The sequence below is a fragment of the Bos mutus genome, chromosome 25 (assembly GCF_027580195.1).
Source record: "Bos mutus isolate GX-2022 chromosome 25, NWIPB_WYAK_1.1, whole genome shotgun sequence".
Lineage (NCBI taxonomy): Eukaryota > Metazoa > Chordata > Mammalia > Artiodactyla > Bovidae > Bos > Bos mutus.
The window spans coordinates 9432358-9456453 of record NC_091641.1 but is presented as its reverse complement, the minus strand read 5'-3'; the positions used below and the strand labels follow the sequence as shown (position 1 = coordinate 9456453).

The 24096-nt window shown below is 54.5% G+C and overlaps 1 protein-coding gene across 1 annotated transcript in view; it reads left to right on the top strand.

The window, feature by feature from the left end:
* CASTOR2 (cytosolic arginine sensor for mTORC1 subunit 2) overlaps positions 1–24096 on the top strand; it is a 54581-nt gene that overhangs the window by 23266 nt on the left and 7219 nt on the right. The window contains 7 exon segments of the mRNA XM_070362377.1: positions 15451–15521; positions 19571–19764; positions 20732–20864; positions 21395–21518; positions 22228–22338; positions 22790–22813; positions 22815–22870. Of these exon segments, the coding sequence (XP_070218478.1) occupies positions 15451–15521; positions 19571–19764; positions 20732–20864; positions 21395–21518; positions 22228–22338; positions 22790–22813; positions 22815–22870 (713 nt within the window).

Here is a 24096-nt window from a genome sequence, read left to right as displayed (position 1 = left end):
GAAAGGCATGAACTTGACCCATTAGCCTTTATTCCCCACTCCCCACCCTGCCCCAGGACTTCCCTTCTACTTTAGTGAAGTAGCAGCCCAGGTGGGACATGCACAGATTTTATAAATGAGGTTCCGTGAATTCCTACAAGGTGACCACACCTGGAGACCTAGCTCCCAGGCAGAAACCCCTAGAGAACGTTCCCGGGCTCCCGGAAGTCTTCCCACTACCCACTTCTGGTCACCACTCCCCTCTCCTGCCCACTCGCATCCGACTTCTGTCGCCTCTGCGTGATTCTGCCCATTTCTGAGGCGTTGTTGGTGCCCAGGCTGGGACTGTCCCAGGCAAACCAAGAAGCCGTCCCCGTCCGTCACCTCCCTGCTGGCATTGCAGTGAGTGGGTATTGTCGGGACCAGCTTAAACCCGCAGCCCTGGGCGCTGACATTCTGGGGAGCAGTGGCACCTCTGATTTAGGGGGCAGTGTCCTCCACGTCTCACAGGCGTGCTCAGCCTTGTCTCGGGGAGGCCAGGAGTGCCACCCCCACAGCTTCCTAGAGGGGCCTGCAGAGCAGAGGCTCAGTAAGTGGACAGCGCCTGCAGGTGGTCATCCGCCCAGGGTGGTCCCCCCCAGAACGTGGTGGCGGATGTGCTGTGCTCAAGCCCCTGGCTAGGCAGCTTGCCGGCAGCCTCTCCTGGCCAAGAAGGTTCAGGCATCTGGCAAGGGACGCTGGCCTCCTGCCTCTCTGGCTTTCCGATCAGCTGTACATCCTCCACAGGCTCCCTCAGTTTAGGGCTCACCAGGTGAGTTCAGTGTTCAGCCAAGGTTGAGAACCCATGCTTTAAGCCAGTGGTCCCCAACCTGCTTGGCACCAGGGACCAGTTTCGTGGAAGAGAGTTTTTCCACAGACCGGGGCTGGGTGGGGGTGTGTATGCTAAGTCCCTTCGGTTGTGTCCAACTCTTTGCAACCCCATGGACTGTAACCCTCCAGGCTCCTCTGGCCATGGGGGTTCTCCAGGCAAGCATACTGGAGTGGGTGGCCATGCCCTCCTCCAGGGGATCTTCTCAGCCCGGGGATCGAACCCATGTCTCTTACATTTCCTACATGGCAGGCGGGTTCTTCACCACTAGTGCTGCCGGGAACAGGTAGGGGTGGGTGGTGGTCTCGGGATGATTCAAGTCCATGACATTTATCGTGTACCTTATTTCTCTTATGATTACATCAGCTCCACCTCAGGTCATCAAGCTTTAGATCCCGGAGGTTGGGGACCCCTGCTTTAAGCAAACAGCTGAGGTTTATGTAACATCTTTGCCCGTAAGCCCTGTTCCCACTGTGAGAAGAGGTGGTAGTCCTCCTGGGCTCCTTTCCTGCCGTATTCCCAGCTGAAATAAATCTCCCTGGGTCCCTGGAGGGCAGAATTAAGACTATTTGGGTGTCAGTTACTAAGGAGGCCCCACGGATAGAGCTTTCTAGAAATAAGCTCTCCCGGCCGCACAAAGGAGTGAGCTCCCCCTCCCCAGGGGTAAGCAAGCAACAGCGGGGTCTCCGGGATTCCGTTACCCGGAGGCAGCACAGTGGCCCCCCGCCTGATTCTCTGCTTCCCCGTGCTCTGCCTTCGTGTCTAGGTGATTCCAGGAAGATCCCCCCTTTCTCCCGCGTGTTGTGGTTTTAATGGGAATCTGTGGTAAGCGATTCTACCAAATTAAACCAACCCTTGCAAATCTCTTCCCTCTGCTAATTTTATCGGGTTCATAAATCTAAAGTCTCAGGGTGGGTCTGCTGAACAAGTTTACCTGGAAGTGGCCCTCCCCCTCCTGGCTTAAGGTCCGCGAGGCTCTGACTGGCTGGGGCTCCTTGCCCAGGATGCCCCAGAGAGGCCCCCGTGAGGGCCTCACTCTGCTGGGCTAGGAATCCAAGAGTAAACAGATCGAGTGTCAGCCGACTGCCCATAACAGGCGGCCACAGCCATTGAAAGGAGAATGTTCTCTGAGATGACTCAGCCTTCAGCCCCAGGCTCGGTGCAGTCCCCTGTCCTTGACTCTGTCCTGGTGGTCAGCTGTTGGCCACGCCCAGGGGGGAGCAGCAGGGGTGTTTGATTGCTTGGTTTTGGCCATGCCTCGCAGCTTGTAGGATCTTACTTCCCTGACCAGGGATTGAACTCTGTCCCTCGGCAATGAAAGCCCAGAGTCCTAACCACTGCACCACCAGGGAACGTCCAGCAGTGGGTTTTTAGAGTCAAGCGAATGGTACTCGATTCTGTTTTGTCCCATTGGGATGAGGGCACAGGAGGTGGCCTCGGTTGCCTGCTGGGTTGCCTGCTGGGTTGCTGTCCTCTGTTTCCTTATCTGTGAAATGGGCACCAGCACTTCCTCTCTAAGCAGTTGGATGTAAAAAATGAGTCTGAGACGAGTCCAGCCGGCATCAGAGAAGTGGGTGTCTGACGCTTGGGGAGAAAGCCTGGGTCGCAGTGACCAGGAGCCTGCGAGGGAGAGAATTGCAGGGAGGGGGTAATGTGAGAAGAGCACTGGGGAGGCTTGGAAGAGAGGACACTGCAGGAAGCGAAAGGAGGGTCGACGTTGGAAGACCCTGTGCTCAATACCCGGGTCTAGGCTGAGGCCCCCTGGGCAACCATGTAGGGTCTTGCCAGAAGGCCCAAGGACAGGAGGGCGTGAGGGAGGAAGCCATCATCTTTGGCTGGTAGAGGTCACAGGTGAGCAGGATCCACTGGAGGGCTGAGGCCGGCCAGCGGCAGGGGCTGGAGGGCTGGCGGTAGTGGAGGGAAGAAGGTTGATGGGCACAAGGGAGCCTTTTTTTAGGATGGGGGAAACTTGAGCTTGTTTGTCACTAAGACTAGGAGGAAGCCAAGTATGAGACAAGATTCCTGAGAGAGAGGCGCTGGTGGGAACAGGGACTTAAAAGGTTGCCCCGTGGCACCATTTTTCCAAGGTCAGAGAGGGGATGAGATGAATGGAAAGGCAGAGGGGTTTTGGAAGGAGGCCCTCACCTCCTTAGAAACTTGGAGGTGGACACTGGGGTGCAGAGCGTGGGCACAGGAAGGCACGGGAGAGAGAGGGTTGAGCTGTTCCCCTGAGTGGTGGAGGGGTGAGAGCCAGGACCCGGGGGATCTCTGAGCTGGAGGTCACTGCCGAGGAAGATGGTGCTGATCGGGGACCATCTAAGGATCGGCCAAGCAGGCCACCCAGGACACCCTGTCCCCAAGGCAGCAACAGGCGGTACAGAATTGAAGTGGCCGCAGGAGATGAGAGAGGCACAGAGTGACCTGGGAGTGGGGGCATCACGGAGTTGCCAGGCAACAGGCTGGCAACTCCATCCAGGCGGTACCTCAGTATGGTTCCAAAGTCTTGTAATGGCAAACCGTCTAGGGACCATTGGTTTCCCATGAAGGTGTCAGGGGCTTGGTGGGGCAGGGCAGGGGGAGAAGGACCACCAGTTGCTATAGGGTCGAGTCTTTTGATTACTGTTTTCAGTCAGCTGACCAAACGCTGTCTGCATCCTTGGAGGGTGTGTGTCTGCATGTGTTCTCAGCTGCAGCATGAGGAACGGGGGTGGGGGTTGTTGAACAAGCTTCCCGTTAAGTCAGGAGAAAGCCAGGGAGTCACTATCAGAGAGGACACAGGTTCAGGGGCTTCCCAAAGGGGAAATCGGGAGGAGGGAGAGATGCATTAGGAGTTTGAGATTAACATATACACACTGCTATGTATAAAATAGATAGTCAGCAAGGAACTGCTGTACTGCAGAGTGCTGTGTGTGTGCTCAGCCGTGTCCAGGTCTTTGCAGCCCCATGAACTGTAGCCCGCCAGGCTCCTCTGTCCATGCGATTTCCCAGTCAAGGATACTGGAGTGGGTGGCCATTTCCTTCTCCAGGGGATCTTCCTGACCCAGGAATGGAAATCACTGTCTCCTACATCTCTGGCATTGGCAGGCAGATTCTTTACCACTGAGCCACCTGGGAAGCCCGTAGCACAGAGAACAATATTCAATATGTTGTAATAATCTATAAGGGAAAATAATGTAAAAAAGAACATATATATATATATGTATAATTGAATCACTTTGTTATACACCTGAAACGAACACAACATTGTAAATCAACTATACTCCAATATAAAATTTAAAAATTTTTTTATTTTTTAAATTAAAAAAAAAGGTCTTTGGGGCTGGTGCAGTGACTGAGACCCAGAGCATTAGCCTGTTACCTACAGCACAGTCAGACTGTTAGAGGCTGGGCTATGGGGGCCAAGTTGGGATCCGATATACATGTCTTGAACTCAAGTGAGCCCCAAATCACTGGCCAGCCAGAGCCAAAGTGAATGACCCCTATGGTGGTGAGCTGTAACCCTGGGACCAGACCTGTTCATTCATCCTAGGACGCTTGCCTGGTTCTGGCTCCTGGACCAGAAACTTCTCCAGCCGCCACCTCTGGGTGGCTCTTCAGTTGCATTTCCTCCACCTTTTTGCAGCCTACCCTGGCCTCTCATCTGTGGCCAGGTCGCTTCTGCCAGGACCCAATCCCAGTTGCCTGCAGCCTTTCATCGTAAGGTTCATAATCCTCACCCATCATGTGTCACTTGCTCAGCCCACCTGTATTTGCTTAATTGACTAGTTAATATTAATAGTGTAATCAGCACGTGCACAGCCAGGGCAAAAGTCGGCGGGAAACAGTCCCTTCCATCTGGGACTTTCCTCGTGGCTCAGTGGTAAAGAACCCGCCTGCCACTGCGGGAGACACGGGTTCGATCCCTGGGTCAGGAAGATCCCCCGTGCTTCAGAACAACTAAGCCTGCATACCACACTTGTTGAGCCTGTGCCCCAGAGCTCGGGAGCCACAGTTGCTGAGCCCATGAGCCGCAACGACTGAGGCCCGTGTGCCCTAGAGCCCATGCTGTGCAACAAGAGAAGCCACCTCCGTGAGGAGCCTGTGTGCCCCAACGAGGGAAGGCCCACAAGCAGCAACAGAGACCCAGTGCAGCCAAGCAAATAAATTATTTTTTTTAAATCACCCTTCATCTAACCAGACCCCCCAACCAGAAGTGAAATGAAAGTGAAAGCCACTCAGTCGTATCCGACTCTTTGTGACCCCATGGACTATACAGTCCATGAAATTCTCCAGGCCAGAATACTGGAGTGGGCAGCCTTTCCCTTCTCCAGGGGATCTTCCCAACCCAGGAATCAAATCAAGGTCTCCTGCATTGCAGACGGATTCTTTACCAACTGAGGTATCAGGGAATCCCCCCAACCCCAAGTAACATGTTCTTTATTCCCTGGCTTCCTTTACATGGAGTTATATTGCATCTCCGTGGAGTCTTAAACGTGTTGGGTTTTGTTGTTGTTTTTTCATTGTAGCTGCTTTTCACTCTGTAAAGAGAATACCGTGCTACATATAACAGTTGGGCATTTATTTTTCCATCTACGATTATATTGCTGAGACGCATTCATAGTTTTGCAAGTCCCTGCAGAGTGTTCGTTTTGGCTGCTGGGTAGTATTCTGTCATCACTCTCCTCTCCTGGTGATGGGCATCTGGGTTGCAGCCAGGAGTTTGTTACCAAGGACGGGCTGTTATCAATTCTCTCGTCCCTGTCTCTGGTTACCCATGTTTAAGAGGGTGGATGACTCCCAGGGGAAGAGCTGAGTCATAGGGAATATGCCACAGGCCACACTTGTCCCCTGGCTGCCCGCCCCCGCCTCGATCCTAGAGACCGCACAGCACAGTGGTCCCAAGACCACAACTGCCTTAACTTCACGGAACATCAGTTTTCCCACCTGTGAAATGGGAATCATTAATGACACTATGCATACATTCAGTTAGCAGATGACACGCAGACCCTGCGTGGAGTCCTGTGGCATGGGGAACTTGGATGAGAAAAACTCAGTCATTTCCCGAGGAGCAGGTATCTGACCAGCAGAGATAGACCGTGAAGGAAGTCATCTCGGCACCGCGATGGATACAATCATCGCTGGGAGTTGATGGGCAGGTGGGGTGACAGGACCCTGGGGGATGGCGGGGGCGGGGTGCAGTGGCCTGCCTGGGGTACCTGGGTTGGGTTCGTTAGCCGCTGCATGAGACTTGACTGTCCTGCTTGTGAGGGTTGGGGTGGAGGCCATGAGAAGTGGGGAGACCAGAAGTTAGGCAGAGACCCAGAGCCCACTGCAAGGCTGAGCACTACCCGGATGGGAACACTGCCTTGGACCTCCACTCAAGTCTCCAGGCCAGCTCACAACATCAAGAGACTGTGCATGCTTGTGCGGGGTCTTGAGCACTTCCCATGTGTGTTCCGTAACCTCCTTAAATCCTGAACGATCCTGCAGGAGAGGTATCTTCAAACCTCTTTCACAGATAAGGAACTTGGGAAGATTCGATGACCAGTCAGTTGTTCCAGCCTCATCTTGGAGCGGTGGCAAAAGCCAGGATGTCCACTTGGGTTTTTTTCCATCTCAGTCCCTCCCAAGGCAGAAAGGGAACCACTAGTCAGTGCCTCGTGTGTGCCCTGCACTTGGAAATTGCTTGCAAAACAAGAAGCCAGCCTTCCGCAAACACGGTTCCTGCCCTTGGGCATGACCCTTCTGACACTGCCCGGTACCCCAGGCCACAGGGATGGCCATCAGAGGAGCCATGTGGAAGCTCCCTGTGGCTTGTCCTTGAGCCCTTGGGGCAGGGATAGGGAGCTGCAGGTCTCCATGGAGGAAAGGACCAAAGATGTGGGTCCGGGCGGGATTCAGAGGTGTGTACATTCTGCCAGTTCAGGGCAGCCCCATCCGCCAGCTGACCTCTCCCCTGGTGCTTCTGCTGAGAACGTGCCGTGGATGATGGTTTCCTGCCTTGGCCTCAGTCTTTCTCACCAATCTCACCAGCCCCCAGTTGTTGAATATAACTTCCTGGCTTCTAAACGGAGCCACGCCCACCAACGCCAGCCAGGTCCGAGCCCCCAGCTCTCACCAGCCAGCCCCCTTGAAGACCACAGGTACCTCCTCACTGGCCTGTCAGCCCCACCTGGTCCTTAGAGGGGCCCCAGGCATCCTCGGCCCTCCCGCATTCTCTCCCACATCTTAGCCTGCCACTCCCCTTCCCCCACCAACAGCCACTCCTGGGCAGGAACCCACCTCGGGGCTTTGGGACAGCCACGTGTTCACCCTTCCAGTTTCTACAGAACTCATGGGGGACCCTCCCTGCTCACTCTCTTTTTTTTTAAAGATTTATTTTTTTGGCTGCATCAGGTCTTTGTTTGCAGCAGTGGGATCTTTCATCGCGGTGGGCAAACTTCTCTCTAGGTGTGACACTGTGGCTTAGCTGCCCAGTGGCATGTGGGATTGGGAGTTCCCCAACCAGGGATCGAACCCGAGTCCCCTTCGTTGGAAGGTGGATTCTTAACCACTCGACCACCGGGGAAGTCCCCTCTTTTTTTTTAATGGTGAACAAATGTACTTAACAGAAAGTATTATCATTTTAATTTTTTGTAATATTTCTTATTAAATACATTTGTCCACCATTTAAAAAAGAGAGCAAGAGAAGGTCCCCGTGAGTCCTGTAGAAGCTTTTCAGTGTATCGCGTATCTCAGTGGCATTAAATCCTTACATTGCATTGTTCCACAGCCTTCACCACCATCCACCTCCAGAACTTTGTATCGTCTCAAAAGTGAAATTCTGCACCCATTTAATGATTGCTCCCCATTCCATTACCCCTGCCCCAGCCCCTGGCAACCACTCCCCACTCTGCTTTAAACTGCAAATTCCCTTTTTTTATTGGCTCTGAGGCACACACCACCGTCTGACTCACCATTTATCCAGCCCCCATGGAAATTCTAATTGTCCAATTATTTAAGGTGTGTCTCCAGCTCACGAAGCAGTGCCTTTATGCATTAAAGGCACTTAACCGTTTGTTTGTCAAAAGACTGAGTGATCTAGCCACTGCATTCGGCTCTCAGGGGCTTTATCCAGACCTTACCGATACCCTCTGCCCTACCCAGCCCCTTTCTGCAGTCCTGTCTCTGCGTATCACCCTAGAATTTGTGAGCACTGATACCCACGCTGTCTGATTCTCCTGGCCACCCCGGACTGAAGCAGATTTTTTTTCAATCTTAACAGAAAAAGGACATTCTTTAGGATTGCCCTTCAAACCACAGCACTGACACCGTGCTTGAAACGGCAGCTTCTTTGTTAACTAAAACAACTAATTTAGTTTTTTCTAACTAAAATTTCAATTGGCAGCTTCTAGTTGTTAATAACAGTAGAAATGAATTGTAAATAACACAAAAGACCTATCAAAGCCCCAGAAGCAGAAGAAAAAGTCACAGTTGGGTAACAGAAGAAAGTCTGACCCACACTCTCCGCCTGGATGTCCTTAGGGAAGAAGAGCCCGGGAAGGCGGGAGACCAGCACAGTGAGCACCCCAAAAGCGCGTCTGTCCCTCGCTGGAGTTCAAGTTCGAGGCATCTGTGTTCCACTGCAGGAATGCATCAGCGGGGCTGGCGGAGGCAGTGGGATGCCCCCAGAAGTGGGTCAGAGCCTGGCCCCTCCGTCTGCTCGTTGTGATGTGCTACAGAGGAAGATGTAGTTGAACCTCCCTCATTCCATCCTGAACGGGCTACCCCTGGTGGGAAACAGGCATGGGTGTCCAGGTGCTGAAATTCAAAATGAGCGTTCAGAGGCCCTACTTGAGCAAAGGAATTACGGGTACCTGGGACATGCTGGAAGCCTGTTCTCAGTCCGGTTTGCAGGGCCTGTCTGGTGCTCATGTCGTAGCCCAGCTGTTGTTCAATCACCAAGTCATGTCCAACTCTTTGCGACCCCATGGGCTGAAGCACACCAGGCCTCCCTGTTCCTCACTGTCTCCCAGAGTTCGCCCAAGTTCATGTCCATCGAATCAGTGATGCCATCCAACCATCTCATCCTCTGTCGTCCCCTTGTCCTCCTGCCTTCAATCTTTCCCAGCATCAGGGTCTTTTCTAGTGAGTCAGCTGTTCACATCAGGTGGACAAAGTACTGGAGCTTCATCTTTAGCACAGAGGAGGGAATGGCAAACCACTCCAGTATTCTTCCCGTGAGAACCCCATGAACTGTATAAAAAGACAAAAAGCCCAGCTGACCAAGCTCTAATTGCAAAGGGCTAGATTTATTCTGTGGCCTGGCGACCTCAGCAAGGTCTGGCTGGGAGGAGCACGTGGTGACCCTGCAGAAAACAGGCCCCAGTCCCGGGAGGGTCTGGCCCACGAAGCTGGCTCCCGCCTCCCAGAGACCAAGACTTCTGCACAGGATTCCATGGAAAGGCGACTTCTGCTGAGCCCTGACTATGTCAGGGGGTCTTTGTGATGTCTGGGAAACGAGGAGGGGAGGGCAGGACCACCACCCAGCCCTCAGGTGAATGGGGAAGGCAAGAAGGATGCTGATAGGAGCTCCCAACCAATGGTGATGTGTGAGGCCACTTCCCTGGCTCCCCTGATCTGGACAGTCCATGTGCTCAGACATGCTGAATGTCTGAAGACTCATGAAGTCCCAGCATGGCGTACCAGGGAGTGGGTTTGGCTCCAGCAGATCCACTGGGAATTGCAGGCTGAGTTGGTTTCTTCCATCATAGACCATCATCCCTTTGCTGGCTACCTGATGGGTGCCAGACTACTGGAAGGTGAACGGAGACTTTTCAGCCAAAGCTTGTGGCTTGGGGTCAGCGTGTAAGGACTAAGTGTCTCAAGGAATCCAGAGACTCGGCACTCCCCAGAACCTTGGAGGAGGCTTAATCCATCCTCCCCATCAATGTAGCATCATCTCTGAAGCCCACCAGCTTGGGGCCCAGCCCCTCAGAAAGGTAACATCTCAGTACTTCCTGGTCTCTGTAGCCCATTTGGCTTTGCTCGTGCTCAATTGCTCAGTCATGTCCGACTCTTTGTGACCCAACAGACCATAGTCCACCAGGCTCCTCTATCCGTGGGGATTTCCCAGGCAAGAATACTGGAGTGGGTTGCCGTTTCCTCCTCCAGGGGGATCTTCTGAACCTAGAGATCAAACCCTCATCCCTCCTGCATTGCAGGCGCATTCTTTACCACTGAGCCACGGGAGAAGCCCTCATTTGGCTTTAGAGCCCTTCTAACTGGCAACACAAGCTGGCCTCCCCGTGGTCCCCCACCACATCACAGCTGCCTCTGTCCTCCGAGAAGGGAAAATGGCCAACGTATAGGTGCTTTCCATGGTCGTGCTGGGTGTACACTCCTTTATTCTTAAGCAGCAACCCTCGGAAGTGGACTCTGTCATCATCCTCAGTGTACACGTGACGAAACTGAGGCACAGAGAGGTTAAGTGACTTGCCAGAGGTCACACAGCCACAGACAGCAGCACGGTTCCCTTCCCTGGTCCACAGCAGCCACAGAGATTTAAAGATGGCAGCTGGACTCTTGCTCCAGGCGGGAAGAGGGTGCAGTCTAAAGCCCCCTCATTTCTCCTGGGCGTGCTCTACCAGGCCTGTGAGTCTCTGAAAAGACATAGACTATCGAGCACCCGTGCTTCGTTCACAGAGCCCAAGGATGTCTTGGCATCTCCTGGACAGGGGACTTGCGTTACGATTCTTGGAGTGTGTCCTGAACCACGGTGAACCAGGAGTGTCCCTAGGGCTGTTGCTCCCAATCTCCCTCCTACGTTGCCCAGGACTCTACCTGACCGCTCCTGCCGATCGACCATCACACAGGTGCACAGGCCATACACTGCCCAGCCCTGAGGGTGCTCTTCACACGGACTGTGCAATGAATGAGCCCTCCCCCAGAGGTGTGATGTTACCACCTGCCCAGCTGCCTGGGCCACAGATCTGTCTTGGGTTCTGATCAGAGCTGGATGGGATTTTTACCTGCCCTTGAAAAGCTTTTCCCAGACAGATTTGATGGTTCTGGGATCGTCTCTCCATGCCTTGTCGCCAGGCCCTTTGAGATCCACGTTGCTATGGATCTGGCAGGGTTCCACGGGGCCTGTGCCCTTCTTGCCCAAGCTAGAGCTTCAGAAAACCTAGTCCCCCTTGAACGTGTCCTTCACTGGACATGTACAGAGGAATGAGGCAGCCCAGGGTTCACCACCCGCCGGCGCCGGACTGGGACTGGAACTCGGACCTCTTGACTCCAGGACCTTGGTCCTCTTCCCGCTCTCCCAGGCGGCTCTCTCTAACCCTGTTATTTCATCCTGTTCCTTAGCACCATGAGGGCATCTAGAGGGCAAATGCTTCCCCTCCTCCTCGGATTTCCTAACAGCACTCAGCAGCAGCCTGGGTAATTGCTGGGTCTTGTTCCTCTCTCCGGCTCCTTAGACAAAGCACAGAGACGCCACAAACTCCGAGGCCCGGCGTCTGGGGAATGGGTTTAGCCACAGCACGTTAGAGAGCGTGGAGCTGGGACTGGAGACTTGACTTGACTGGAGACTTACCCCAGCGGCGGGGTAAGTCAAAGCAGTGCCACACAGGACAGGCAGGGGTTGCTCTGATCGGGGCTTCTCTGGCTCTGGGGGTAGGTATGTGGCCATAGTTCACTCTTGCTCATCAGGGTTTGAGTATCGACACTCTGTCCAGGCCATGTCAGGTACAAGATATATGTGCAGAGAACCCATCCTCCTTCCCTTTGAGAGCTTATATGGTCCACTGTGGGAAACAAGTGTTACCTGGACTAGATTGTGGAAAGCATTCAGGACCATCAAGTGCAGTTGTACAGGTTGTGCACTGCCCAACTCTTACAGGCATCCTTCACAGACACTCTGAGATGAACTGTCCCCTAAAGGTGTGATGCACCACCAAGCCTAGCTGTCCACGGTGGCTTTAACATCTGGGAAGGACCCCTCCTATGGTGGGAAGTGAGACAGAGGAGGTGGCCAGTGCCAGTTAGAAAAGATTTCACCCCAAACAAGATGCTTAAACTGAGTCTTGAAGGATGAGCAGCACGTGTCCAGCCAAAGAACAGGGAAGGGGTGCCGGGCTGTGGAAAGAATATTTGTCAGCCTTTGGATGCGTGAGATGAGACAGGCAAGAGTTCTGGAGAGGTTGCTAGGCACGCATTCATGTGGAGGAGAGTGATGGAGAGAGGCAAAATCAGAGCGACTGTCGGGGTGGGGTGGAGATGGGGTGAGCTCCGAGACCTGTAGGACGTGGTGGTGGGGGAGAATATGAGAATAGGTCCTCCTGAGTTTGATGACCAGAGGAGTAGCTGCAGGTCCCTCTGGCCAACTCGCCCTCCCAGAGGCCTGCCCATGCCAAGGTGCACATTCCAAGATGGATGTCTACCAGCTGGCCCTCAGCCGCGGGTCACATCAACAGCATAGTCATACCTCCATTTATACAGAGGCCGATGTTGCCTTCTGCCGGTGTTTACGCCCTCAGGGTCATTTATACCGTCTATTTCTGGAGCATCCCTCACCGCCAAGAGGGCACCAAGAGCAAGCACCACATCTGTTTGCCTTCCCAGGGCTCTCGGATGGCTGAGTTGCCCCCACCCAGCCAGGGTGTTCGTGCTTGTGGCATTCTGGTGATGGCTGGGGAGAGGGGCTTCCTGAGGCTCTTAGCACACGGGGGTCCCCAGGAAGGAACTAGGCCAGACCAGCGATTGCCACTCACCAAGGTGATAATGTGCTGCTGTCCCCCAGCAATTACAGATTTCGCTTGTCCAGACAATAGTTGCAAATTGGATGTGGGACAGGCAGGGGCAAGAGATGTAATTTGAAAACCAAAGACCTGGAGGGAAATTGAACAGTGTGTGCTGCTGGTTGAGCCGAATGTCAAGGAGCGGGGAGGGTGCCACCTCATTTATGACTCTGGCACCAGCGCTTTTCTTAAGTCTGGGTTCATGGCAGTATAATCTAGATATACAGTAAAAGTTACCCTTTCTAGGGCATAGTTCTTTCCGTTTTGAAAAACATATACAATCTCGTCGCCACCACAACGATCAAGAAACCAAACACCAGACTTCCCTGGTGGTCCAGTGGTTAAGAATCCACCAGGGGTCATGAGTTCAATCCCTGGTCCAGAAAGATTTCACACGCCTCAGAGCAACTCAGTCCACAGGCCACAGCTACTGAAGCCTGTGTGCCTAGACCCCATGCGCCACAGCAAGAGAAGCCCGCGCACCGCAGCTAGAGAGTAGCCCCTGCTTGCCACAACTAGAGAAAGCCTGTACCCAGCAAAGAAGACCCAGCACAGCCATAAATAAATACATTTTTTAAAAAGAAACCAAACACCTCCTTCACCCCAAAAAGTTCCTGGTGACTTTTAGACATCAACCCCAACCCAGCCCCAGGCAACCAGGGATCTGTCTGTTCTCCATCCTTACAGTTTTGCCTCTTCCAGAATGTCACACACAAGTCAGAGAAGCAGAAACATTGTATGACATCCCTTATATGTGGAGTCTAAAGGACATTATACAAAACAGGAGGAGACTCACAGACTTAGAAAACACATTTATGGTTGCTGGGAGTGGGGGGAGCAGTGGGGATAGTTAGGGACTTTGGGAAGGTACACACTGGTGTATTTAAAATGTATAACCACTAGGTCCTACTGTAGAGCCCAGGGAACTCTGCTTAGTGTTATGTGGCAGCCTGGGTGGGAGGGGAGTTTGGGGGAGAATGGATGCGTGTATACGTATGGCTGAGCCCCTCTGCTGTCCACCTGAGACTATCGAAACGTTGTTAATCAGCTATATTCCAATACAAGATTAAAAGTTTCATTTAAAAAGAAAGGTAAATCAGAATCTCACATAAATGGAATCGTGGAGTACGTTAACTTGTTGAGGGTGGCTTTCCCTTGGCCCTTTGCTCTTGCGCTTCATCCACTTTATTGCAGGAGTCACTCATTCATGCCTCCTCGTTGCTGACTCGTGTTCGCTGGCGTGGATGTGCTACAGTTTCCCCACTTCTCCAGCTGCAAGGAGGGTGTTTGGAATGCTTGCAGTTCGGGGTGGTTACAGATAAAGGCCGTAAACATTTTGCATACAGGTGTTTGTATGGCCATGTTTCCATTTCTCTTGAGTCCATACCCAGGGGTAGGATTGCCTGTGGTCATGTCTGTTTCACTCCGTAAGAAACTGACAAGCCGTTTTCTCTAACAGCTGTACCATTTTGCATTCTTACCAGTTCCGGTGGATCTCACACCTTGTGAAAAACTTAAAGAAAAAAGGGGAGGGAGGTGGGAGGGGGCATTCAGGATTGGGGGGACACGTGTGTCCCCGTGGCTGATTCATGTCGATGTATGGCAAAAGCCACGGCAGTATCGTAATTATCCTCCAGTTAAATTAATTTTTTAAAAAGGGAGAAAGGGTGCTGAGGGGGTTCTGGTGACAAGGCTTCAGTGCTGGAGGGCGGCTGCCAGGAGAGGGGAAACCAGGAAGAGAGAGGTTTGTGTAACCTTCCGGCCACCTCCATCCCATGACACTTCAGGATTCCTTTCCCGTTTTAATCTTCGTAGAAGTGCCGTTCGGACCCTTGCCAGGTTACTCATTGGGCCTCTTTGTGTCATGACTTCCCATGATGGATGGGTTTTACACGCTGGGCGTGGAGCCCAAGCTGAGCCTCACTCTTGAGATTGGTGACACCGGAAAAGTAAATGACCGTGGGCAGTTTCCCACACACCACTGCCTGAGCGTGCCGGCTCTCCCTGTCGCTGTGCCTGGGGTGTTCTGGGGGCCACTAGCTGGATGGGGAGCAGGGAGACAGGCAGTGAGAAGAGGTAACTCTCCCCCTCACCCAGTGACAGCCTCAAAGCCCAGCCCAAGGGCAGCCTGGACACAGAGCCCAGCCGGTCTGCCAGGTGCCCAGAGCGCGCTCAGGGCTGAGACCAGCGGGGACAAGATACAGAAGGACAGGGTGATTGCCAGACCCTCCCTGGCCTTGGGAAATTGATGGTCCCACTTGAGGTAGAGGATGAGTAACTTACACCCCAGGCTAAGCAGTGTTACCAGAGGCGGTTCAGGGATCCATGCCCCAAAATGGCACACACGGCCACACCCCTCTCTTGTACAAGGAAGAAGGGTGCCCTAAAGGCGGGGCTCTCGGTGGGGTAATGCGAATTAGCCCCTGAATGACAGTGGGGGCTCTTGACTTGGTGAGGAGAGGGGCTGGGACCATGGGCAGGCCACACAGCACAGCGACAGAGGCCTAGAGGTCAGAATGTAGGGCTTTGGGTAGGCTGGAAAACACGGTTCATCTGCATGGTTCCTGCCAGAGCTGCCCTTGGGCCTAGAGGTGACCCTGGAGGCTGGCCAGCTCGGGGGTCCCCACAGACTGGGTGTGGCGGAGGAAACGATCGTCATCTGTAGGCCTCTCTGAGACCCCATGAGTCAGAGCTGGGGCACTGGCGGGAGAAAGAATCAGTACCCCCCACCCAGCTCCAGCGGCCTGGGTCAGACTGCTGGGTACACGGGGTCACGAGTGGGCGGCTGCCGCAGGGTCTGCTGGGACTTAACAATATGCTGTGTCTGTCTGTCCGTCCACCCAGGTGCAAGTTCTTCAGTCTGACTGAGACCCCGGAGGATTACACCATCATTGTGGATGAGGAGGGCTTTCTTGGTATGTGCTTCTCTCCCCGGGGGCTTGGCTGGGCCATGGCCTGTGGTCAGTGCTGGCCGCTCCCCCGCCTGTTTCTGCCTCCCCCTGCTGGTGGGTTACAAAGTCGGTAGAGCTTCCCTCTCTCCCCACGTGTTCTGATCGCTCGAGAAAGGACCCACAGCTGAGAGGGGGCAGTGCTTACCCCCCTGGGACTAAGGCCACCAGGGAGGCAGGGGGCTTGCTCTCTGGGGCTCCTCCCACAAGGAAGGTGCTTTCAAACGTCCTCAGTCCTTGTTCCCATGGCAACAAGCCAAGGTCACCATCCTTCTGTGATTTTCCATTATCTTTCTTCCTTGGTGACTCGGACGGTAAAGGATCCACCTGCAGTGCAGGAGACCTGGATTTGATCCCTGGGCCGGGAAGATCTCCTGGAGAAGGAAATGGCTACCCACTCCAGTATTCTTGCCTGGACATTTCCACGGAAAGAGGAGCCTGGCAGGCTACAGCCCATGGGAGTGGCAAAGAGTCGGAGACGACTGAGCGAATAACACTTTCTTCCATCTTTTATACAATTTATACAATACCTCAGGGTATCACCAAAGTTCCTACCCTATCTTTCTTCCATCTGGGCTCCAGCATGGACTTTGAGGTGGTTCCTAGGTCTTTGTTTTAAATTCTTTTGAGTTGAATGCTCAGACCCATGACTGTCCCTTTGTCCCACAAGTGACTCCTTTACAGTGAAATCACATGTTAAACTCTTGGTATTGATACATTTTCCCCAACTCCTGTCCCCAGACCAGCACCACTGCCACCACCTGTGTTGAAACAGAAAGACTCTGGCGCTTGGTGAGCCCTCAAACACCAGGCCCTTAGCTAAGCATTCGATGGGGTTTATCTCACATAATCCTCCAAGCGTCTTCTGGAGCCCATCCTAATTTCAGCAGCCCACGTTTGAAAGCTTAAGAAATTGAGACGTGGTAATTTTGTCCAGAGTCATGCAGCCAGGATGAAACCCTGCCCACCTGACCCCAGGTCTCTTGACCCTGATGCTGGCAGGGTGGCAAAGACCTGACCTGACTGTGCGGAGGACATGGCCACGTAGCGCAGGGACCCGCAAGCCCTGCTGTCAGTAGCAGGGGGCTCCCAACAACAGAGCTGCCCACCTGGTGTCTGGGAGGTGACAGGTGTCCTCAGCAATCCACCAGGGACCGTCCTCAGCTCTAAGAGGCTATTTTTAGGGCCTTGAGTGATGGGTAGTGACAGAAATAATAATGCCTTTCAGTCTTGAGATGGTCCACCTTTCCTCTAGGGAAGGGCAGGCCTGAGGCTGGGGCAGCCAAAGCTCCACCTGTCAGGTGAAGGCCCCACAGGGCCAGTGGGACCACGCTGTCAGAACTGGGGCCCTGGAACCCCAGCTGCCTGAACCCCCCTGCTTGACAGTCCTGAAGCTCAGCCCTGCGAGAGGGGTTTTCTCAACACCCTGCTGCAGGCTGGTGGCAAGGCGAAACTGGAAGGCATACCACGAGGCCAGAATGAGGTCCCCCCCGCCTTTACACCGTGATCTCTTACCCATCAGCCTCCCTCTCTGGGCCTCAGTTTCGTAGTCTGTGAAATGGGAGAGGGGCTGACTTCTGAGCCGGGTCTCTAAGCAAATGGACAGCATTCTGCCCTGAGAATCCAGAGGCAGACCAGGTAAGGGGGTGGCACTGGCTCCCCTGGGGCCCTTTGCCCCATCCTGGGAAGTCGAGTATAGGAGCTCATGAAATGATGTCAGAGGTGACCCTGCGCCCCGGGTCTGGTGGTGAGACGGAGCCTGACCACAGAGACCGAGCTAGGGGGACGGGGCGGGGAACAGCGAAGGCAGAGGAGTGAGAAGAGGGACCTGGGCCGAGTAGAGAGAGCTGGGGACAGCCGCCCTCTCCCTTCCCAGCCCTTCACTTGGAGCCTCCGTGTGCCCCTGCACTGAGAATGGCAGAAAGCAAAGGCCACCGAGGCCGCTGCCCCGGGAGCTGACGGGCTAACGGGGCCAGTTGCTGACTCCAACCAGCTGCTCTCCCCATACGACTGTGGAGACTTAAATGAACCAAAATTAAATAAAATGCTCGATTGTATTTTTTTCTGTCGCACTAACCACATCTCACGTGCCCCGTAGCCATGTGAGGTGAGTGGCCTTGGACAGCATAGGTGTAGACTATCTCCCTGAACCCAGAACGCCCTCTGGGGCAGCGCTGGTTCCCAGGTCACGAGGACTTCAGCTGTTGCTCCAGAGGACGTGAGAGCCGCCGGGTGGCTCTGAGTCACGAGGAGCTTGGAATAGGCAGACAGAGGGCAGGTTCGTGACAGCCAACGTGGTTGTGATGCGTGAGCTGACCCTTACAGGAAGGACCCCTCCAGAGTTTTCCCAAGAAGGCTTTTGGGATTCAGTCCTCGTAAAAAGAGACTTTTTAAAACTTTTCCTGTTAAATCTATTTATTAATTAATTTGTTTATCAGTATGTTTATAAAATGGCTTTAGCTGACGGGACCATCGGGGCACCCCAGCCCTCAGTGGCTCCTAGGGCTTTGCTCAAGATGGCATGGTTAGGGGGATTCCCTGGTGGCCTGGTGGTTAGGATTCGGTGTTTTCACTGCAGAGACCCAGGTTCAGGCCCTCGTCGGGGGACCATGCTACTTGTCACGTGGCAAGGCTAAAAACACCAAAAGAAAAAAATAGATGGCAGGGTGGCATCTCACAATACTGTCCCTGGGAAGTCCCCTGTGGCCAGTTCCAGGCCCCGTAGGATTTCAGAATTGAGCTGGGACTCTTGGCTCTGGTGGGGCTGTGATTCCTCTGGCGGTCCTGGAGCTGAGAAGTCTCTTCCAACACCCCGGGTAACAGGTGGAAGCCCGAAATCAGAACCTTTTTTTTAAAGCCTTTCCTCCCGCTCCACCTCCCAAGCCCCTTCCCTTCTCTGGGAGGCAGCCTGCGTCTCCAGCCAGCCTAGTGGAGGACTGGCCCTTCTCAGGCAGCAGGGCCAATGGGCTCCCTAGGCTGTGGTTGCCATGACGACCGGAGCTGGGCAGGTAGGAGCTTGGGTGAGGCCGCCAGAGCCGTCCTGCACAGCCTCCCTCGGGCATCATCATGATCCTGAGAGCCCCCTTAACTCCCCAGGCTCCAGGCCTCTGTTCTTAGCCCCTGCGCCAATTGGGGACCTGGCCCTTCTTCCCATGCAGTGCCGGCACAGAGCATGAGAATCTGTGTATAAGGCAGACCTGGGTTTGAACTCTGGCTCTGTTATTCCTTAAGTGATCTTGGTTAAGTCACCAGTCCCTCAGAGCTCTGGTTTGTCACATGAATGGGGTGAAATAACAGTCTTGGTCCAGGGTCAGTTTGAACAGACAGCCGTGATGCACAGAGAGTTCCATGGCTGCCTGTCCGTGCAGCTGCACACACGTGTGCCATGTCCCATGCATAGCCTCCCCGGGTGCTCTCTCTGCAGGACGGGCGGGGTAGGTTGGTCTTCACAAGCTAGTCAAGGAGACTCCAGGATCACTGGCCCCCTGACCCTACCCCACCGTGTCCCTGGTGGGGCCCCCCTGCAGGATCCCCAGGCTCTCAGGAGGGACCTGGGTGACGGGTCTAATGGAAGCAGGGAGAGAAATCTTGGGCCCTCGATCCTGTCTTCTCCTGGGCTCCCTCCCCTCCACCCCCAGCCCCCCAGAGATTCCTGGGAACCCAGTTTGAAAACCATAGGACCCATTCCACCTGGATAAGGTGATAGCAGGACCTGGCACCTGGAAGGGTCATGAGAACCAGAAACAACAGATTCGCTGCCAAGTACTCATCACTTCACAGCTGGGGACTGAGGCCCCACGCAGATAAACCCCAGGGCCCCCACCCTACTGAGCTGCCCAGCATATCCAGACTCCTCTGAAGGTCTTCCCTGCTCAGTCCTCCCAGGAGGGACAGAGGAGGCCAGTCTCTCGTCCTCTTCTGACAGATGAGGGTGCTGGGGTCCAGAAGGCGGGCTGGCCAGGGTCGCACAGCTGGGGCCCATCAGTCACAGGCCGGGCCTCCGTGTCCCCCTCCAGAACTGCCCTCTTCGGAACACCTGAGCGTGGCTGACGCCACCTGGCTGGCCCTCAATGTGGTGTCTGGCGGCGGCAGCTTCTCCAGCTCCCAGCCCATTGGCGTGACCAAGATCGCCAAGTCGGTCATCGCCCCACTGGCCGATCAGAACATCTCGGTGTTCATGCTTTCCACCTACCAGACGGACTTCATCCTGGTAAGCTGTGATGCAGGCACCCCCACCAATGTGAACCGCAAAGTCTTTGCCCCCACCCCCATTTCATGGTCTGCTCAGAGAAAGGTCAAGGGGACCTTGGGGTCATCAGTCCAGTGTCACATGGCCCGGGCTAGGCTCTGGCTCCATCCACTACCTGCCCTTTGAGTGGACCCTGTTTGGTTTGAACTGGATACCAGATGTGTCTGTGGGACACCCTCACAGCTAGATTTCTGGCTCCCCAATCCCACAGCACTTCCTCCAGGGGAGCAGGCGTTTTTGATCAGAGTTGTTGAGTTGCTAAATCATGTGTGACACTTTGCAACCCCAGGCTTCCTTGTCCTTCATTATTTCCCGGAGTTTACTCAAACTCATGTCCACTGAGTCGGTGATGCCATCCAACCATCTCATCCTCTGCTGCCCCCTTACTCCTCCTGCCCTCAATCTTGCCCAGCATCAGGGTCTTTTCCAGTGAGTCGGCTCTTCACATGAGGTGGCCAGAGTATTGGAGCTTCAGCTTCAGCATCAGGCCTTCCCATGAACATTCATGGTTGATTTCCTTTAGGGTGAACTGGTTTGATCTCGCTGTCCAGTCACAGAGCTGACAGTAATTCCTGGCCACTGTGTTATTTGTGCTCTTCTCCCGTGGGGGCGTGGCCACCCTGGAGGGCATGGCCGGCGGGGGCAGGTTCGGCACCGCATTCTAAAGGGAGTGGGGTGTGGACCCACACGTCCCGGCCCTCGGTGGAGCATCTTCTCCCCTCTGGTCCTCCCTCTGTCCCTGGAGAGTCACGTGCCCCTGGTCCCAGGTCCCTGGTCCCACATGCCCCTGTCTCAACCAGGACAGTGGGAGGCCGGGAGGGGGACACTGGTTCTGGGCACAGAATTTCAGAGTAAAGGGGCCGGTGCCCCCAGCCCCACTCCATCCGGGGATCATGGTACACTCACTTCATGGACTCCTCGTCCCCAGGTGCGTGAGCGGGACCTGCCCTTCGTCACCCACACCTTGTCATCAGAGTTCACCATCCTGCGGGTCGTCAATGGCGAGACAGTGGCGGCTGAGAACCTCGGCATCACCAACGGCTTTGTGAAGCCCAAGATGGGTGAGTTGAGGGCAGGGAGAGTTGTGCAGAGAAACTTCAGGAAATGACCAGGTCCTGCCCCAGGGCACCCCCATTCTCAGAGCCTCGGCTGAGGGCCTGGCATCACACGGATCAACAGTCCTCAGACCCAGGGTCTCCAAAGAGCGATGAATGTGGACACAGCCAGAAATGGCCAGGGGCCACGGTTGACCCAGCCCAGGGTGTCAGTGTGGGCCTCTCAGAGGCAGTGACTCTCAGGCTGAAACACTTACAGCGCAAGTAGGAGCTAATAAGATAGGTGGTGAAGTTTGGGAAGGGCTTTCCAGGCAGATGCATGGCACGTGCAAAGGCCCAGGGGTCTGGCGGGGTGAGCCCAGAGAATTAGAGCTGCAAGGGCTGCTGGGAGCTGCAGAAGTGACTGGGGCCGGATCTCAGAGCCTGCCATCGGGCCTCCCAGAGCAGCTGCTGGCTGACCGCCCCCGCCACCCCCAGGCCCCTTGCCGCCTCCTCTCCTCCTGCCCTCAGCACCCCCTGTATTTGTGCTCCCACAGTCCAGAGGCCCGTCATCCACCCACTGTCCAGCCCAAGCAACAGGTTCTGTGTCACCAGCCTGGACCCCGACACGCTGCCCACCGTTGCCACACTCCTCATGGACGTCATGTTTTACTCCAACGGGTAGGGCCCCCTCGGGGTGAGGGGCTGCAGGGTGGGCCAAGGAGACACGAATCTGCCTACAAGCCCCAGTCTGAGGGGAGGCACAGGCCTGCCCTGGGAGCTAGCCTGAGAAGAGAGACATGACTCTACCCCAAATCCCATTTCTTAAAGGGGAGAATTGATTCATTGCAAACCCCAAAACTTGTTGAAACCCCAGGCCCACATGTAGATGTTATGAACACTCCAGGGTCCCCTGAGCTCCTGGACAAGCCCAGTCATTTGAAAAGCCAGGAACTCAGGTTTTTTTCATTTGGTGGATGACAACTTTGCATTTTTCCTCAGGGCAGATTTTAAGTTTTGGCCAACACCAAGTTGGGTGGGATCAGGGGCCAGCAAGCTGGCAGTGACCACAGACTGTCCCCTGAGATGTTGGCAGAGAAATCCTGCCAGGAATGGGTAAGTATAGCCCATGCAGAGGGCCAGCTGGGTCTTCAACACTGTGAAGTGCGGTGCTCACCCCCGTGAATGCCGTGGAGTCACCTACGTCTCAGGTGTGGAGACCAATGAGGGGCAGTGGCTCAGAGTCCCCCAGCAAGGCGGGGTCAGAGCCAGGATTTGGTCGTGCCTCCCCGGACACCCCACAGCTGACAGGCAGGGCAGGTGGGCCAGGTGAGGGGCAGGGTGCAGTGGGTCCCTCACTCCACCCCTCACCATCTCCCCCGGCCCCCAGAGTGAAGGACCCCCTGGCGTCCAGCGATGACTGCGACCACATCCGCTTCTTCTCCTTCTCCCTCATCGAGGGCTACATCTCCCTGGTGATGGACGTGCAGACCCAGCAGAGGTGAGCCAGGCCCCGGGTGGAGGCTGACAATGGGCCCGTCACCCACTTGGTCCTAACAAGTCCCCGCCCCAGCCCTTCATTGCAGGTGAGCAACCCCAGCTTACAGATGACAGGCCTCTCAGAGACGAAGGCCCCGAGTCACCCAGCACTGTCCAGTGCTCTTCGTTCCCCCACCCCATCCTCCAGTCTGGAGCTGAGGAGGGGTACCCTGACCAGCCGGAGCAAAGGGGGCAGTTGTTCCCAAAGCCCAATCCCAGCTTTGCCTACCTGCCCCCCACCCCACCCCTGGAGGAGGGAATGTGCGGAGCGTGTGGACTGAGGGCTTGGAGGGTCCTGGGGGCCCCTGAGTTCCAGTCCAGCATAAGTGCCCCAGCGACAGGGAGCATTCCAGGGAGAGCTGGCGGGGGGAGCACTCAGCATCTGGGGTTGACGTCTCTCGCTCCCTCTTAAGGTTTCCTAGTAATCTGTTGTTCACGCGCATCTGGGGAGCTCTGGAAGATGGTGCGGATTGGAGGACAGCCCCTAGGATTTGGTGAGCGCCTGGGGTTCGACACTGCTTTATGTGTAGTAGTGGGTATCTGTTCATCCCACACTCCTTCTAGTTTATCCCCCCCTGACCCCCTTTCCCCTTTGGCAACCATGTTTGTTTGCTGTGTCTGTGAGCCTATTTCTGTTTTGTGAGTGACTTCAGTTTTTTGCAGGGCGGGGCCTGGGCTGGGTCTTTGTTGCTGTGTATGGGCTTTCTCTAGCTGCATTGAGTCGGGGTTACTGTCTAGTTTTGGGGCTCAGGCTTCCCACCGTGGCGGTTTCTCTCATTGCAGAGCGTGGGCTCTGGGCGCTGGGGCTTCAGTAGTACAGCTCGTGGGCTCAGGAGTTGTGGCGCACAGGCTTACTTGCCCGTTGGTACGTGGGATCTTCCCAGAGCAGGGATCAAACCCGTGTCCCCTGCATTGGTAGGTGGATCCTTAACCGCTGGACCACAGGGAAGTCTGTGCATTAGTTCACTTGTATCATGTTTTACATTTGACATATAAGCGCTATCATATGGTACTTGTCTCTCCTGATCTTCTTCTTAGTCTGATCATCTCTAGGTCCGCCCACGTTGCTGCTGCAAATGGCATCATTTCATTTTTTTTGTGAGACTGAGCAGTATTCCGTCGCATATTCCGATGTATTCCGTAGTATCCCAATGTACCACATCTTCATCCATTCATCTGTCAGTGGACACTTCGGTTGTTTCTATGTCCTGGCTGCTCTGAACATGGGGATGCGTGTTTCTTTTCAAATTAGAGTTTTGTCCACATATATGTCCCAGAGTGGGATTGCTGGATCACATGATAATTCTGCTTTTAGTTTTCTGCGGAACCTCCATATCTGTTTTCCACAGTGACTGCACCAACCTACATTCTCACCATCAGTTATAGGAAGGTTCCCTTTTTCCCCCACCTTCCCCAGAATTTGTTATTTGTAGACTTTTAAATGATGCCCATTCTGACTGGGGTGAGAGGTGGTACGTCATTGTCACGTTATATACATTTCTCTAATAATTAGCCATGCGTATCAGCTTCTCCTTTTATTCCCAGATTTGGTTTAGAGTTTACCAAAGCATACCAGTATAATAACATTACAGAAAAAAGAAAGGATGAAGGGAGAATTCAGGTGGGCTAGTGAGTGAAACTCGAATCATCTTAGCATCTGTAGACGCTGTGTTCCGCTTTGAGTGGCCTCATGGGCAGGCACTAGGGGTCCTGGCATTTG